This window comes from Apium graveolens, chromosome 2, assembly GCF_009905375.1.
Source record: "Apium graveolens cultivar Ventura chromosome 2, ASM990537v1, whole genome shotgun sequence".
Taxonomy (NCBI): domain Eukaryota; kingdom Viridiplantae; phylum Streptophyta; class Magnoliopsida; order Apiales; family Apiaceae; genus Apium; species Apium graveolens.
Genome location: NC_133648.1, coordinates 554,799 through 571,260, shown reverse-complemented (window position 1 = coordinate 571,260; position 16,462 = coordinate 554,799). Strand labels below are relative to the sequence as shown.

General features: G+C 29.3%; 1 protein-coding gene across 1 annotated transcript; it reads right to left on the bottom strand.

The window, feature by feature from the left end:
* Nucleotides 1-688: 688 nt before the first annotated feature.
* Nucleotides 689-4,745, bottom strand: LOC141706550 (protein trichome birefringence-like 41). Its single transcript, XM_074509296.1, has 5 exons — nucleotides 4,337-4,745; nucleotides 3,143-3,314; nucleotides 2,239-2,417; nucleotides 1,990-2,148; nucleotides 689-1,121 (listed from the first exon to the last, which is right to left on the bottom strand). The coding sequence occupies exons 1-5, from the start codon at nucleotides 4,594-4,596 to the stop codon at nucleotides 830-832; spliced, it is 1,062 nt and encodes a 353-aa protein (XP_074365397.1). The 5' UTR covers nucleotides 4,597-4,745; the 3' UTR covers nucleotides 689-829.
* Nucleotides 4,746-16,462: the final 11,717 nt, after the last annotated feature.

Here is a 16,462-nt window from a genome sequence, read left to right as displayed (position 1 = left end):
TAAGATGGTTTGTAATAAGTGTGTAACCTAAGTTATACTTGAACCTGGAAAAGGTCTTGTGGAAGAGTTGTTTATATTGAAATAAAGTAAGTAGTTGTCTTATAATTATAGTTTCATTTTGTTAGTGACGTCAACTCCTAACCCGGGGTTGAGGCCGTTACAGTATTCAATCAGGATTTTAAATTATGCTTAAAAATATGAAGGTATTCAACTGGGATTATTTAAAATCGATTAAAATCTGATGGTATTCACGTGCTGGCGGATATTTTTGGACTTCATACAATTATGGATTTTATGGCATTATTCAATGTATTTTATGGTTTTTGAAATCCCACCATAATTCATGAGATTTTGAAGGATTGTGTTTAAATCCTAAAGACTCTTCATCAACTCTACGACATTTTATCTAGAATCCGCGTAAAATCAAAGTCTAATATAATTCATTAAATTCCATGAATTATTAATGAATTATATATAATACATTAAAATCCTAGTTCAATACACCCCCTTTAAATAATTCAAACGGCAGATGATTCAGAACAAACGTATGTTATAACATATTCGTACGTTATAACATATCATGTCACAGTACATGATATGTTATAACGTACACTTGCTGAGTTATTGTCGATCAGCCCCAAATTCAAATATTTTCGTTTAGATTTCTATTTTTATAAATCATTGCGGATTTAATCCAACAAAAGTTCGAGCCAGTAGCTTTATTATTGAGTATTGTCCATAAATTCCATTAAATATCTCCAGTAAAATTTCTAACATTCTATTCTCCATTAAACTGGACTTATTTTAATTTTTCTTGAACCAATTAAATTTACAAATAATTGTAAAATATTTGGTTCCAAGTATCAGGAACTCCAGCTAAACACCAATGACTGCAGTCCATTCCTTGGGCCCCTGTAAGCCCATAAATTGATGGGTGTCCATCTTTTCTCAACAAGGATAGATTAGTCACATCCAGCAATGTAATGGGCCTTGTTATTTGGGCCATCACTTTTTTCAAAACTCCTAATGCTGCTGGCATTCCTGCTGGGTTTGTTGAGCCCAACATTGGTTGCTTTTGTCCTACACAAGTCTTGGCCTTTGGTTCTCCCCAGTCCGTACCACTACCATTAACAACAAATACTGCACCGTTAAAATTAGACCCGACAATTTTTGACACGACATGAAAATAACATCAAAATTGTTACTTAAAATCTTAAATCTCGAAAAATAGATAGATATATAATTTTAGTATTGGGTGCTTTTTTCTCATTTATCGAAATAAATGTAACACCGTCTCGTATATGTTAGGCTCGTTATTGCCTTTAATTTTCGAAATTATTCATTTATCGAGATTCTAGTCAGACTCGGGAAAGGATAATATGGATAGTTTTCTGGAAAGAACGATATGATAGATAAATATAAAGAGTAATTCTAGAGGTCCCAAATTTTTTTTTCCAAAAATTTCCAAAACATAAAGTGTCAGTTTGTGATTGGTTGTTTTCACATAAATGTAAAGGATCCCACGTATATTAATATTAGTCAATTAACTATAATATGTAATGTGTCTTTTGGGAGCTATTTTGATACCGGTAGCACTACTCTCAACATAAAATTAGAGAAGGAAGCGTCTCCGGAACTATGTCTCTAGAAGGGGAGTTGTTTCAAATTTTGCCATTTTCAATTGTGATGTTACAACTCAAAGTTAATAGTTACCTTGTACAAATTGTGTTGGCACATTTGTGATGTTTGTTATGTACAATCATTGTCTTTGTTACTTTGTTACGTGTAGAGAATAATGAATATAGTTTTTAACTAAAAATCACGAAATGAGTGTTGATTTCTACTAAAATTTTCAGTTTAACCAGAGTTTCAGTTTAGAAAAAATCACGAAAGGAGTGTTGATTTTTACTAAAATTTTCAGTTTAGCCGGAGTTTCAGCTCAGAAGAGCAGCGTTGTTCCGCCTACGAAGAAATGAAAGGAGGGCTTACTTGTAATGAGAGGGTGAAATCCCTTGAAAAAAGGCCTTGCTCTTAGTAGGATCAAACTTGGTGTTCATCCAATTAGCCCATGTATTTAGAGCTATCTCAAAAGCAACCAGCCTATCCATATCTTTGTACACTTTGTTTCCCACTCTAATAAAATCCCATCTGCAAATTCACCATTTTCATCATTCAATTACATAATTCAACAAGTTTGGAATACCTAATCGAAGAAATGCGGGAGTTTTGTGAACTGACGGTTGCGCAGGTCCTCTCCGGTTCCACCAATGCCAAGTATTGAACACCACTACATCAATTCCATTCCAGAGTTTGCTGCTCTGTTCAACTGAGTCTAGCCTCAACACCCTTCCAATTTTCTCTCTTACTAAATCTACTAAAAATACATTCCGATCTCGCATCACTTTAACTCCGTAGTCCTGCAGGCATTTGCATACAAATTTTATACATTTATATAAAATGTACGCCGAACACTAATAAATACGTTATTAGTAAAAATGGATTTTAGATCATCATTTTTAAATAAGTTGTAAATTCAACTTATCAGCTTTAGGAACTCGAATGATTTAAAATCATTCAAGTTCGGCTTGCATAGCGTATAAATTATCGAAGTTTTCCAATTTACGAGCACAACATAAAAAAATACGTTATTTATCGAAATTTCCATTTTTCATTTGAATCCGGAAAAAGTTCGACAAATTAGAGTTCTAATTAGAGTTAAAATAATATAAAACGTAAACCGAACATGTTGCGGGATATATAAAATTCCAACTGTTGGGATATATTCGACTCGAACTGAATCCGAAAAACTAAAAGGAAGTAGGACCACAAGAACATAAAAGTTAAAAAGCATGAAAAACCATTCTAGAGGATCCAGATCTAAGGTTTGTGATTAAGGTTGCACCGACACTCAACAACATGATGGGCAACTAATTTTTTATTTTCTGAAAAATAGAAATTTCATAAAAAAACAGCACTTGACAGTGTGTTCTGCTTTACATCTGACAAAAATGGGACATACCATATGTTCTTTTGAGTATATATAACAATTCCGTCTAAATCCTTAACACCGTGTTATAGCAAGTCTTCAACATGATCTTATCCTTTTCGTACGTACACACGATGAAGATGTATGGAAACGTACCGTAAAAGTGAGGGTTGCAACATCGCCGGTTAAAGAAGTTGTGTAATTGGCAGTAGGGACTGCAGAGTGAAGCAAGCACACCAATGAATTCCACTGGTTTCTGCTCAGTGAATCTCCTACAAACATTATGCTCTTTCCTCTCATTTTCTTCAAGAAATCTCGTCCGTCGAATCTAGTCACGAAACGATTAATTAGTTCTTACATCACTACATTCTTTTATATTCGATAAATTTAAACATGAGAGATGATCGAGAACAAACAATTGTTGCAGCAAACTATATCGCGGTTGCGTTAAAATTACCGCTTCACTCGATAATTTACAGTATTACACGTACTGTAACAATCGTTTATCAGTAGTCAGAACATCTAAGGTTTCTGGTTTAAAAAGGAGCAGTTTATTGAAAAGTAACGTAAATTCATTTCTCAAATAAAAAGATGAATAAAAAATAAATAGGTATATTTTATAATAGGACCAGAGGAATCTTGAGCTAATCATAAATCAGATTACATAAAATATAAATTTGTTTTAAGAAATCCACCATAAAATCTGGGTTGAGACCCAATAGTAATGTCTGTCTTTTACAAATACTAGCATTGTTTTTGGCCCTGCCACACCTTTTGTTGTCTCACATAAAAACAGTTGTTTCTGTGACAGCACTTGTTTAATGTCAAATTACCATGTGTGAATCTTAAATGATTATTACAGAAAAGAAAAGCAGTTTTGTAAAGCTGGCAATCACTGCCATCTTTGCAGTCATGTGTGTGCTTTGAGTGGCCAATGACCAGAAGAAACTTGAGTACACACTTATGACCTTGTATGGACCAGAAAACTACCAGCAACAGAAACATAACTAGCCATTAAATATAGACACATAGCTCCGTTCTTCACTGGTAATTGTTACAACATATTTATCGTCAATTATAAATACAGTAAAGTATCATGTTATTCTAATAATAAACGTGATAAAATATGTTGTCATCAATGACCATCACCTTGTCCCTCAATACAAGAGATGATCATATCGATTATTACAGCATATCATATGACGGAAATCTTTCGCCATACATGTAAATGGCATCATGATATGGTATGTTACAACAGTCGCTTACGTTTGACCCGACCCCTAACAAGATATATAGGCATCTAGAAGGCTATATACACAAATATAGTAAAATGGTGTGTGTTTTATGTACCTTAGCAGGTTGCAAGCATGAGGTTGCCATCTATAATGGAGATAGAGCTGGTCAGGGCGGCCATTTTTCTGGCAGTTGAACTCTCTTTCAATGAAAGGGCATGAAGAGACATTATACAGAGGATAAGTGTTATCAGTCACCCAACTTCCCTGATAATAATCACATTTGGTGCCTTTCACATCTGTTACTGCTCCTGCTTGCTGCTGAAACAACACCAACACATTACATATGAATATTAATGGCAGCACAAGCATGTTCATTTCTTGACAAGATCCACCAGCTTTTTCTGTGTTTTAATAGAGAAATCTCTGTATCTGTATGGAGAGAGATCTAGAGATATAGAGACAAATGCTCCTTCACTTGGTCATCTCTAACTCTATCTCTTGTGACATAGTGTATGTGTATTTATAGTTAGAAGGTGGGTTGGAATTCGGCTGATGACATTTACAGTTTTTTGTATTTATTTGCGAGTATTCGGGTGAGTACTCAGAATTCAGATGTGAACAGATTCGGATTAAAACAAGTACTAGGATGTTGAAAATAAGTATTCAGAATTACATGGATTTTGAAGACGGAACCGGGTAGATCCGATTTCCGAGTTTACAACCTTCTAAAACATGTTTATAGAAACCGAATTTTTAAAAGATCGATTATAAATTATTCAAAATATTTGACCGATTCGATAAATTATCATTAAAAATTTATGATAAATTAGTCTAATTTACAATAATTGTCCATCAATCGGTATCTCAACCAATTTATTCTGCAGCCAATTAATTCTGATTTCTAAATTAGGATCATCTTAAATTGATTTGAAAATATATTCCAGAATGGATTTTGATACCTGCGAAATCTAAAATTTCATGAAGTAAATGTAAAGTTTGTTAAATGTTACCAATTTTGATTTTAGTATTCACTAGATTTAAATGTGCCATTTACTTTTAGTTTTGGTATAAAAGGAATGTCATTAATTTCGAGTTACTATTTTAAATGATATCTTTATTTTGTCTTTTTTACTGAGGGCAGTGCTAGAGATTAAAATTTGGGTCAAAAAATAGTTTCAAATATTGAGAATGTGTCATTTTCGGCTATTTTACTAGTTAGGCTTATATGACTTACAGTTTAGTATCTTATGTTTTAATAAATTTCGGGATAAGCGAGAATCGAATCCTGAACTTGTAACAATAAAAAATAAACTGTTAATTACTTAAATTATCTCACCGTACTCTCATTTATCTTGTTATTGATATTAAATGAGAACATTTAGGTACGAGTTACAAATTTTAAATATGGTTGTACAAAATTTTAAATTAAAAAATTAATTGAGAAATTTGAATATATTTTGACTAGAGATTTTAGTTACGAGAAATGACAGAGTGCTCAAAAGCATTCTCAAGTAGTGAATTATTCTAGTGTTATTGTTTGTTTCTTCATTAGTGAAATAGATCACTCATATATATAGTAAAACCTCAATAAACTAATACTTGACTAAAATTAGTACAATTTACGGTTGTTTTAAATATTTTTTATTTTATTATTTTATTAAATATATTTGTTAAAATAGTAGTTATCTCTGAATAAGTATAATCGAATATATCTTTAATTATATTATAATAGCTATTTATAATTATTAGTATCTAAAATAAATAACTCCATAAACTGACCCATAAAAAGATTGTAAACAATACAGGGTGAAAATTAAAATATTTGGGGGCAAATGATCAAAATACTAATGAGCGAGAGTTTCCGCCTAAAATACGAAAAAAAAGGCTCTGAATATCACATTTTGGCAGCAAATGATCCAAAATATCATAATATCATAAAATTGCCCTAAATATCACAAAGAAACGCAACTAAAGGTTGTGTTCTTGGTATATGAAGACCACGCATAGTAAACATGCGTTGGTGTCCCTGATATATACTTGAAAACGCAGTAATTTTATGCGTTTATACCCTTAACGCAACTTTTAAATGCGTTTTCAAATTCTTTTATTTTTATTTATTTATTTTAATATTTATTTTATATTCTAAAATTAATATTAACGCAAATAAAAAATACGTTTTGTAAAAACGCAAATAAAAAATGCGTTTTAAAGTGATAAAAAGGGCCATTTTTTCAAATTGTGATATTTTGGACCATTTGTTCTAGAATTGTGATAAAAATGGCCAATACCCCATTCCTAAAATACCCACTGAACGCGCATTCATTCATTGCAGACATGCGTATTCAATTTTTTTAAAAAATAACAAAGGATACACATTACAGAAATGCGTATTCACTTTTGTCTTTTAATGAATATGCATTCTTGTAAAGCGTGTTTCTTTAATTTTTTTAAAAGAATATGCATGGTCATGATACGTAATTTTTATTTATTTTTTAAAATGGAATACCATGTCCTCAACGCGTATTCGGTCGATATTTGGGCAGAACGTATCGTCAATAGGCATTCTGGGGCAGTTTGAGTTGGAAAATAGTGTATTATGAGCATTTTCTCTAAAAAGAACTACTCCCTCTGTGTTTTATTTGTCGCTTTGTCTGAAATATGTATTTTAACCGGCTAGTTAGAAATATAATTTTAATTTTTTTTTGTGAATTAAAATATAAATTACCTGCCTTTATTGACAAAAAGAAAAATATTACAGATGATAATATTAGTGGGTTAAATATCAAGTAGATGATTGATTGCGTCCAAAGAATTCAAGTAGGTCACTTATTGCAAACTAGCTTTATTTATAAAAAAATTGCTATTTTTTGCGTACTTTTATGATATTTGCGTGTTATTTCATACAATATTGTGTGATTCATGTTAGAAGGACTACTGTAACGACGAACATTCTTAAATTTATATTGTGTCGCGAATGTAAAGTTTATAGTGCACTCTTACGATTAAAAATAATGGTTTTCTATCAAGTCTTAATGATTTTTTCAACTGGAGATACCAAAAATATTATAATGTTTAGGTGTCATTTTATCAAAATATGGAGGCAAAATAGTAAATTTTTTTGCATGGTCGAACTCGAATTTCAAATTGCTCGGCTCATAAGGTTCACGAGTCTTATCGAGCCGATATTATTTTTTAATAGAAATATATTTTTATCTAAATATTTAATATTTTATTAATATATTATATATTTATTAAAATACATGAGCAAAACAATAATTTCGAATAAAATGTTTCCCCAAAAAGTTGATGTTGCAGTATTATAAAGATAATAGATTTGAATCAAAATGATCATCAATTAACTTAATTTGATCATTCAGTTAAAGTCGAAAACTGAAATTAGCCAAAATTAAAATATGATAACACGGGAGAGTATGGGTGGTTTTGTAATAACCAATGTTTTTCTTTCTAAAAAAATATATTTATATGACTTAAGTTAATTTAGTTGTAAAAATAAATATTTTACAATTTAAATAGGTCGATATACATAAATGCAAGATTTTAAAAATATAGATTTGAATAGTACATTTCTTTATGTTCTTTTTTTCGTAGGGAACTCACAACCGCTACCATTCGGAAGCGCACTAGGTAAACCCCACGGGCTCACGCAATAATTTGCAAACGACGTGAACGAAGGTAAACCGCATTTAAGCGACATGCTTTTCCTCTCGAGGCATAATCATAAATTCTCCTCACGTGGGATTCGAATATGTGACCAAGAGGATAGTTATCCCCTCATTAGCCAACTGAGCCAACCTTTGCAGGCCATTTCTTTATATTCTAAAATATCTTTAAAAAATTATATATTATTTTATATGTTTACATGTCTATTTTACTTGGTGAAAAAATACTTTACTCACAGATAAGATATGGGTTATTTTAAAATAGTGGGTGATAACTAACCGTCATTTTAGGAGTGCACTACATTAAATTTGTAAATAAATATATGTGTCTCGGCTAATTTATTTCTTGCACAACATTTTCTTTCTCAGTTACTCCTCATTCTCTTTGTTTTCCTCTACCTTTCTTTTAAAATATTTTTTCTTACCTTTTTATACTCACTTTAATATATTTAATTTATATAGATGTCAAGTTCTTTCAAATGCTTGCATACTTGTTGATTTAATATAATACTTGATTTATACATGCTATTAGATATTGATATTTCTTAACTATTTCATATGTACCTGGATGTAATTTTTTTAAATATTTAAATATCATATTTTTTAAATTAGTCATTGATCTTAGATAAGATGATTTATGTGAGGAATCTTATGATTTTATCTGCAAAGTATCAAGTTAATGATTTAAGTTGTCATTTGATATAATTATATACATGTGTGGAAGAATATGTTTTATTGTAATATTATTATTTTATATTATATGTTCACTAACTTGCATATTTTATTTTTATTATGATTATTATGTATTATTATGATTATTGTTATTATTATATTATGTGCTATTATTATATATTAAATGATTTTGATAGTCATAGATAATTTATTAGTGAGTGTTAGAATAAAATGAATTGGTATTGTTTTGACATGTTATTATACTAAATATATTATGTATATACTTTATTATGGTGTTTATTAATTGTATGTGTTAGTTAAAGTAAAGTTTACACATGTTTTTATTATTTATTTTTGAAAGTGTTATATATCTGGTAAGTTTAATGTGGCTGGTAACGTGTGTATATTTATTTTCATGTTATGTATAAATTATTTTCATGTTATTAATGTATTTGGCTTAATTTATATATTATGGTAGAGTTAGTAAATATTTTATTTGATTTGATAATAAAAAGTTATTATTAATTATCTATTATTTTACACTATCTAAATTACGCTTTAAAATCTTAAGGTTTATTCTCTTGTATTTTGTTCTGTTGTTAGCATATTATTCTATTAATGATTTTATGTTGTCAGCCTATTACTCTATTTTGTTTTGTTGTCAACCAATTACTCTTTTCTTTTTGTGAGCATGTTAGGGTACATAATTCTAATATGTACTAATCTACCTGACTGTGACAATGCGCTCAACATGATATTTTCCCAAGTTGGATTTAATATGTTTGCTTTACTTGTATAAATTAGGCTAATAATTATCTTTTAATTACTTGGCAATATTTTGGACCGTCATTAGCACATAAGGTAAGTTAACTTTTCATACTTTTATTTTTATTTGAAATCTTTTAAATATTTTTGCACTGTTTTTATTTTAAAATTTATGGATCAAGTACCATGTTTTGGAAATAAGAATTCTCAGTGAGTTCTGACTTATAAACCAGTTAGTAATTTTGTATAGCTCCGGAACTAGCATTTGATACCTTACTAGGGAGTGCTACTTAAGATGCATTCTGGAGTGGACACTCTATGTTGCCTTAGTAAGGGGCGCATTATTGACAGAAATTATGAAATTTTGATACTATGTCACCAAGTATTTGTGCCTTAGCAAGTTGTGGAATTAAATTATATTTTATACCATATAGATTTTTGGACAATGATTTTTGTTTAATGATTTTTGTTTTATAAAATTATGATACTTGATCCACTAGTGTAGAATTATTTTCTTGCTGAGCTCTTTGGCTCATTACTTACAGATTTTCAGGTGCTTAGCTTTTGAGACATTTTGAAGGTGGACTTGATTTGAGCTTGTTTTGGAATAATGTTTTAGTGATTATGTTTGCATTGAAGTTGCGTCTACAACATTTGACTTTATTTTCAACTTAAATTATTTTATTTTTGTCTTGGATTTTAAAATTTAATGGACAATTAGAAACTTATTCTTATTAAGAATGTAATTTGGAGTTTTAGTTGAATATTTAAGTATAATTATTGTCTGAAAGTCAGGGCATTACAATTGGTATTCAGAGACTGGGTTAGTTTCATGTAGACCACCTTTTAGGCATGACCTGTGAGTTGAGAGTTTTAAAATATTAACATTTTGTTGTGGCACTTGTAGATGGCGGATAATGATAATGTTTGGGGTTTTGAAGATGAGATGTTTGATGAGGATGACCCTGAAGAGGAGTTCATGGAGGATGATGATGAACATGAGCAGGAAATAACGACCCCTACTATTATGGATGTGGGGGATTCGACACCAGTTCCCGATTATGATGATTATGACGAAGTTAATGGACCAGTAGTAATGCGATGAGGAATTTTGGGGAGTTGGCAGATATGAATTGTGAATATATTGTTTGGCTGGAGGAGCAGATTGATGAGCTGATTATTGAAAGTGGAAATTTGAAGATAGAAAGAGATTTTTTAGCGGAGGAATTGAAGGATGAAATGAATAAGTTAAGAATTTCACAACAGACCTATAACGAGAAATTGGATGAGATTGTTCAGTTCACTAACTCTTATGATCCAAAAACTTTAGAAAAATGGTGTACCAAAACAGGAGTTAAGGAGATTAATAACTTCGTATCTCACATACGACTCCAAATGCAAATCATGAATCACCAAATTAAGTGCTTATTTAAGAAAAAATGAGCTTATCATTAGATTGTAGTTCATTTCATATATGTATTTGTTTTGATTACTTGTATTGTTTTGGGAGATTTATAAATAAACTTTCGAGCATTGATTTTACTTTGTCATGGATATCTTGTATATTTACATTGGGATTGAGTTTTAAATTAATTATGTAGGAACCATATCCCATTGGAATACCAACAACGTGATGACTCAATTGGCTGAAATATTGGCAACGTTAGTGGGGAACCAACAAGGTGGACCTAGGAGCTTGATATTTGAATTCAAGAAGTTAAGTCCTTCCATTTTTGAAGGATCCACAAATCCTTCGGAAGTGGATAAGTGGCTGCAAGAGATGGAGAAGTGTTTTGACTTATTAGGGAGTACTGACGAACAAAAAGTTAGTTTAGCAAGTTACCAACTCCAAGGGAGTGCATATGATTGGTGGATGGTGGAGAAAAGATGTATTGAAGACAACGAGGAAGGAGCTGCCTAAACATACACTTGGGAAACTTTTAAGGAGTCATTTTAGGACAAGTATTTTCCTAGAACGATTCGGGTAAAGTTGGAGCGTGATTTTATAAGACTGGAGCAAGGAGAAAAGCAAAATTGTCTCAAAATATGAAGCTGAATTTGCCCATTTAGCCAAGTATGTGCCATTTTTGATTGCAGACGAGGTTCATAGGGCACATAGGTTTGAAGAGGGGCTACATAATGAGATAAGGAGGCATGTGTCGGCATTTGAACTAAGTGGTTACAAGATGGTGTTGAACAAAGCTTTAGCAGTGGAAAGAGGATTGATGGTAGAAGACGGAAGAAAAGATTTTGAGTCTAAGAAGAGATATGAGCCTACAAGGGGATTTAACGAGAATGGATCATCGATGAAGTTTAATAATCGAGGAAATTTTAATCGACGCGATTCAGGAGCTAAGCTTTCTTGTTCTAGATGTGGAAGAAGTCACTTGGATAAGGATTGTCACTGAAACACTGGAGCCTGATTTAGTTGTGGGGAGTCTGGGCATAAGATTACATAGTGTCCAAAACGCGATACTTCAAAGGACAAGGGCAATAGGAACATTGGCACTCTAGTTGCGCTTGAATCAAACTATGGACATGTGTTTAAGCTTCCTACAAAGCCAATCACAAATTAAGCTACACAATTATTTCTATTCAGCTTGGTTCTTAATGGATATGTTATGTAACTTTTTGAAATTTGTATATTTTTATGTATGTTTAAATTTGGGGACCAAAATTTTTTAAGGTGGGTAGAATGTAATAACCAGTGTTTTTGTTTGTTAAAAAAATATATTTATATGACTTAAGTTAATTGTAGTCGTAAAGATAAATATTTTATAATTTGAATGGGTCCATATACATACATGCAAAATTTTAAAAATATAGATTTCAATAATATATTTCTTTATGTTCTAAAATATCTTTAAAATAATTATATATTATTTTATATGTTAAATGTCTATTTTACTTGGTAAAAAAACACGTTACTCAAAGATAAGATATTGGTCAATTTAAAATAATGGGTGATAACTGACCGTCATATTAGGAGGGCACTATGTCAAATTTGTAAATAAATATACGTGTCTCAGCTAGTTTATTTTTTGCACAACATTCTTCTTCCTCATGTTCTCCTCATTCTCTCTGTTTTCCTCTAGCTTTCTTTTAAAATGCATTTTCTTACCTTTTTATTCTCACTTTAATACATTTAATTTATATATATGTCAAGTTCTTTTAAATAGCTTAAAACCCGTGCGATACACGGACTGCACATATTTTTTTTAATATTATATAATTTTAAAAAAATATATTTGAATTCAATTCTTAATTTTGTTCATTTAAAACTTTAAATGATATGATTTCATGATAATTATATAAGTAAACGTATATGTTCGTAACTTTTTAGAACATTTAAACTTATTTAAAGTGATAACATTGATAAGGGAGAAATATTATTATAATGAAATTATTATCTAATTGAGGGTAAATATATAATGTCTTCATTATGTTGGTACCTTAAAAAACTATTATTTTAGCATGGTGATCATTTAATCGATTAACTATAACTCCACAAAAGATATTTGAATTACTGATTGACGATATAGTTTTATTGATAATTCTAAGTGTATTTAAAAAAATTATGTTTTAACTAAAATTTGATTTTTTATTTCCCATAAATAGGATACGAATTATACTTGGTCTATTATTAATTTGATTTATCTCGGATCAGTGATTTACATTATTTTATTTTATCTCAATGCCCAATACACCGACCAAATGAAACTAATTATTTTTAGTTTAATTTTATTTTTATTTTTTAATTCCTGATTAATAAGATAATTTTGTTTTAGACTAAATAATTAGTATTTATGTTTTTTTTGTTGGTCGAATTGTATTTTTATTTTAGTTTTGTGTTAGTCTGAATCAATTGTATAATGTATTTCCTGGATAAATAAAATATATTATTTTATTTATCCAAGTTCATTGGTATAATTTTTTTAGGAGGTTTGATAGTATTATTATTTTATCTTAACCCGAGTCACATTATATATCAACCAAATCTTAAGAATTATATTTAGTTTGTTTAAATTTAATTTAGTCCAAAGTAACAAATTAGAATGATATAGAACTCAATATGAATTAAAATTTAAATTGGTAGAAGAAGTTGAATTTAATATAAATTATAATGATATAGAGTTCGATATAAAACAGAATTGAAATTGGTAAAGTAATAGAGGAAGTTGACTTCGGTATCAATTAAAATTAGAATTGATCGACCTTAGAATTTGAGCAATTAAGTAAGGGTAATTAAGTAATTTCAGCAGGTACCAACCGACCAACTACAAAACTTTTAATGTTTCGTTTATTATAATATAGTATTGATGTTGGCATACTTGATGATTTGATATAATACGTGATTTATAAAAGCTATTGGATATTGATATTTGTTATCTAGTTCATATGTACTTGGTATGTAATTTGTTAAATATCTAAATACCATATTTTTAAATTAGTCATTGATCTTAGATAAGATGATTTATGGTAGGAATCTTATGATTTTATTAAATTTTATAGGTGTCTGCAAAATATCCGGTTAATTATTTATGTTATAATTTGATATAATTATATACACGTGTGCATGAATATGTTTTATTATAATATTATTATTTTATATAGTATGTTCACTAACTTGCATATTTTATTAATATAATGATTATTATGTATTGTTATCATTATTGCTATTATTATATTATCTGCTATTATTATATATTAACGGATTTTAATAGTCATAAATATTTTATTAGTAAGTGTTAAAATAAAATGAATTATTATTATTTTGACATGTTATTATACTAAATTAATTAGAGAAAATTGCATTTTGCACCTCTTATTTTTGACCAAAACTCAATTTCGTATATCTATTTTGATAAAATGCAGTTTGCATCCCCCTACTTTGAAATCCGCTTAAACATGCACCCTTTTTGCCTAATTTTTTAGCCCTAAATGCTGTCTCCAACAATATATCTCATCTTTTCTCTTCAATAATAGATTATATATGTTGTTGAAGAAAAGAATTTGGGCAAACAAATTGACAAAAATTGGCAAAAAAAGTGCAACTTGAAGCGGATTTCAAAATAGGGGATGCAAACTGCAATTTATGAAAATGAGTATAAAAAATTGAGTTTTGACCTAATATAAGGGGTGCAAAATGCATTCTCTCAATATATTATGTATAGACTTTAATATTTTGTTTATTAATTGTATGTTAGTTAAAGTAAAGTTTACACATGTTTTTATTATTTATTTTTCAAAGTGTTATACATCCGGTAAGTTTGATGTGCCTGGTGTGTATATTTATTTTCATGTTATGTATAAATTATTTACGTGTTACTAATGTATTTGACTTAATTTGTATATTATGGTAGAGTTAGTAAATATTTTATTTGATTTGATGAATGAAAAGCTATTATTAATTATTTTACACCATCAATATATATATATAAAGGAGGATACGCGGGAGGTTAGGTGGCGCTCTAATATCGTTTCATTCTATTTTTATAATTTTCTTAGAGTTTTAGATTTTTAAATACTAAAAAAATATCATTCAACATATTTGAAGTAGAATATGCTTTCAAATTTATAGAGGAGATGAGTTTGAATTTATAAAGAAGACCTATAATTAATATCTCTTAGTCTATTAGAATTAGAAAAGTAATCGAGTTCATTGATAAGAGGACTTTAAAATTATAAAGAATACGTATAATTAAAACTTAAGTATTTAAATAAATTAGACGAAGAGTTCGTACATTCAAGCTTGCTTAATCTGCCTACAGAATTAGTTCAGGACATTAAGGCTTAGTTTATACATTTTTGTATTACTTATTTGTATCACCATCTCTAACCTTCTTGGCAAAATTATAAAATTGTTACAGGATGACAATGTCAATTACGGTACATTTTTTTTATTGGAGAGAACTCTCGGCCGCTATTTTTAGGATGCGCATATAATAAACTCCACAAATTCTAATATCCTGCAAATGACGTTAAGCCAGAACTACGGTACATTTATTAGTCAAATAAATGGTTTCGAGTACTGGTGTAATGGACCATCACCACTCCGAGCTTGATGTATGTAAGGTATCAAATTAAATTGTCCATCTTTAAAATTTTTGAGAATTAGATTAAGAGGATGAGAGTTCAATTCTACCTGGAAGATATATTCTTATAATTTTATTTAATGTATCGAAATAAAAAAATTAATTCGAATTAAAAAAAAAAGTTGAACTTAAATAAAGTAGACTTTTTATACATATATTATTCTCGGAAAGATTAATCCTAAATTTTGTTTTGTTTACTTGATGGCAGACTTCAAACCCATGCCACTACTTCATGTTGTCGATATTGTCATGTAATCATGGATACTCTGGGTACATGCCAAAGTTGCAAGCAGGGTGATTAGGTGACATATGCTGTTTAATATTTGAAATATTTAATTCTTGATTTATTAAATATTGATATGAGTAATTTGTTAGATTTTTTAGGGAAATTTCATGGGCACAAGAGAAAGTGAAGTTTGATTTTAATTTAACTTTATTTTATTATTTTATATTTATAGTATATCAAAATATAAGGGCATAATTTAATTATTTTATAGTATATTGAGTGCACTGCGCACCTCTAATGAGATAAAAATTTTAGCTAAAAATTTACGTAGCATACCATAAAAATAATTATAGGGATCATTCAAATAATAGGACATTATTGTTAGCTATACAAAATAGGTTATATACATGGAAATAGGTTTTTAATTTTATTTTAGACAATGATATTCAAAATAGATAAGGTTATATATATCGAAGTACATAATTTGTTGTTAATATTATATTTGGCAGGAGGGTGGCTTAAATTAGTTTTATATTAACAAGGATACACGGGAGATTAGGTGGCGGTAAAATCGTCTCACTCTGTTTTTCTAATTTTCTTAGTGTTTTACCATTTTAAAAATAATAATTATAATATCTTTTAACATATCTGATATAAAATAAACATACAAATTAATAGAGAAGAGTTCGAGTTTATAAAGAAGAATAGTTCGAATTTAAAGAGAAGATATTAGTTTGAATTTGTATAGAATAATTATTGTAAAAAAAAGTCTGAGTTTTTAGAGAATAGTTAGAATTTATAGT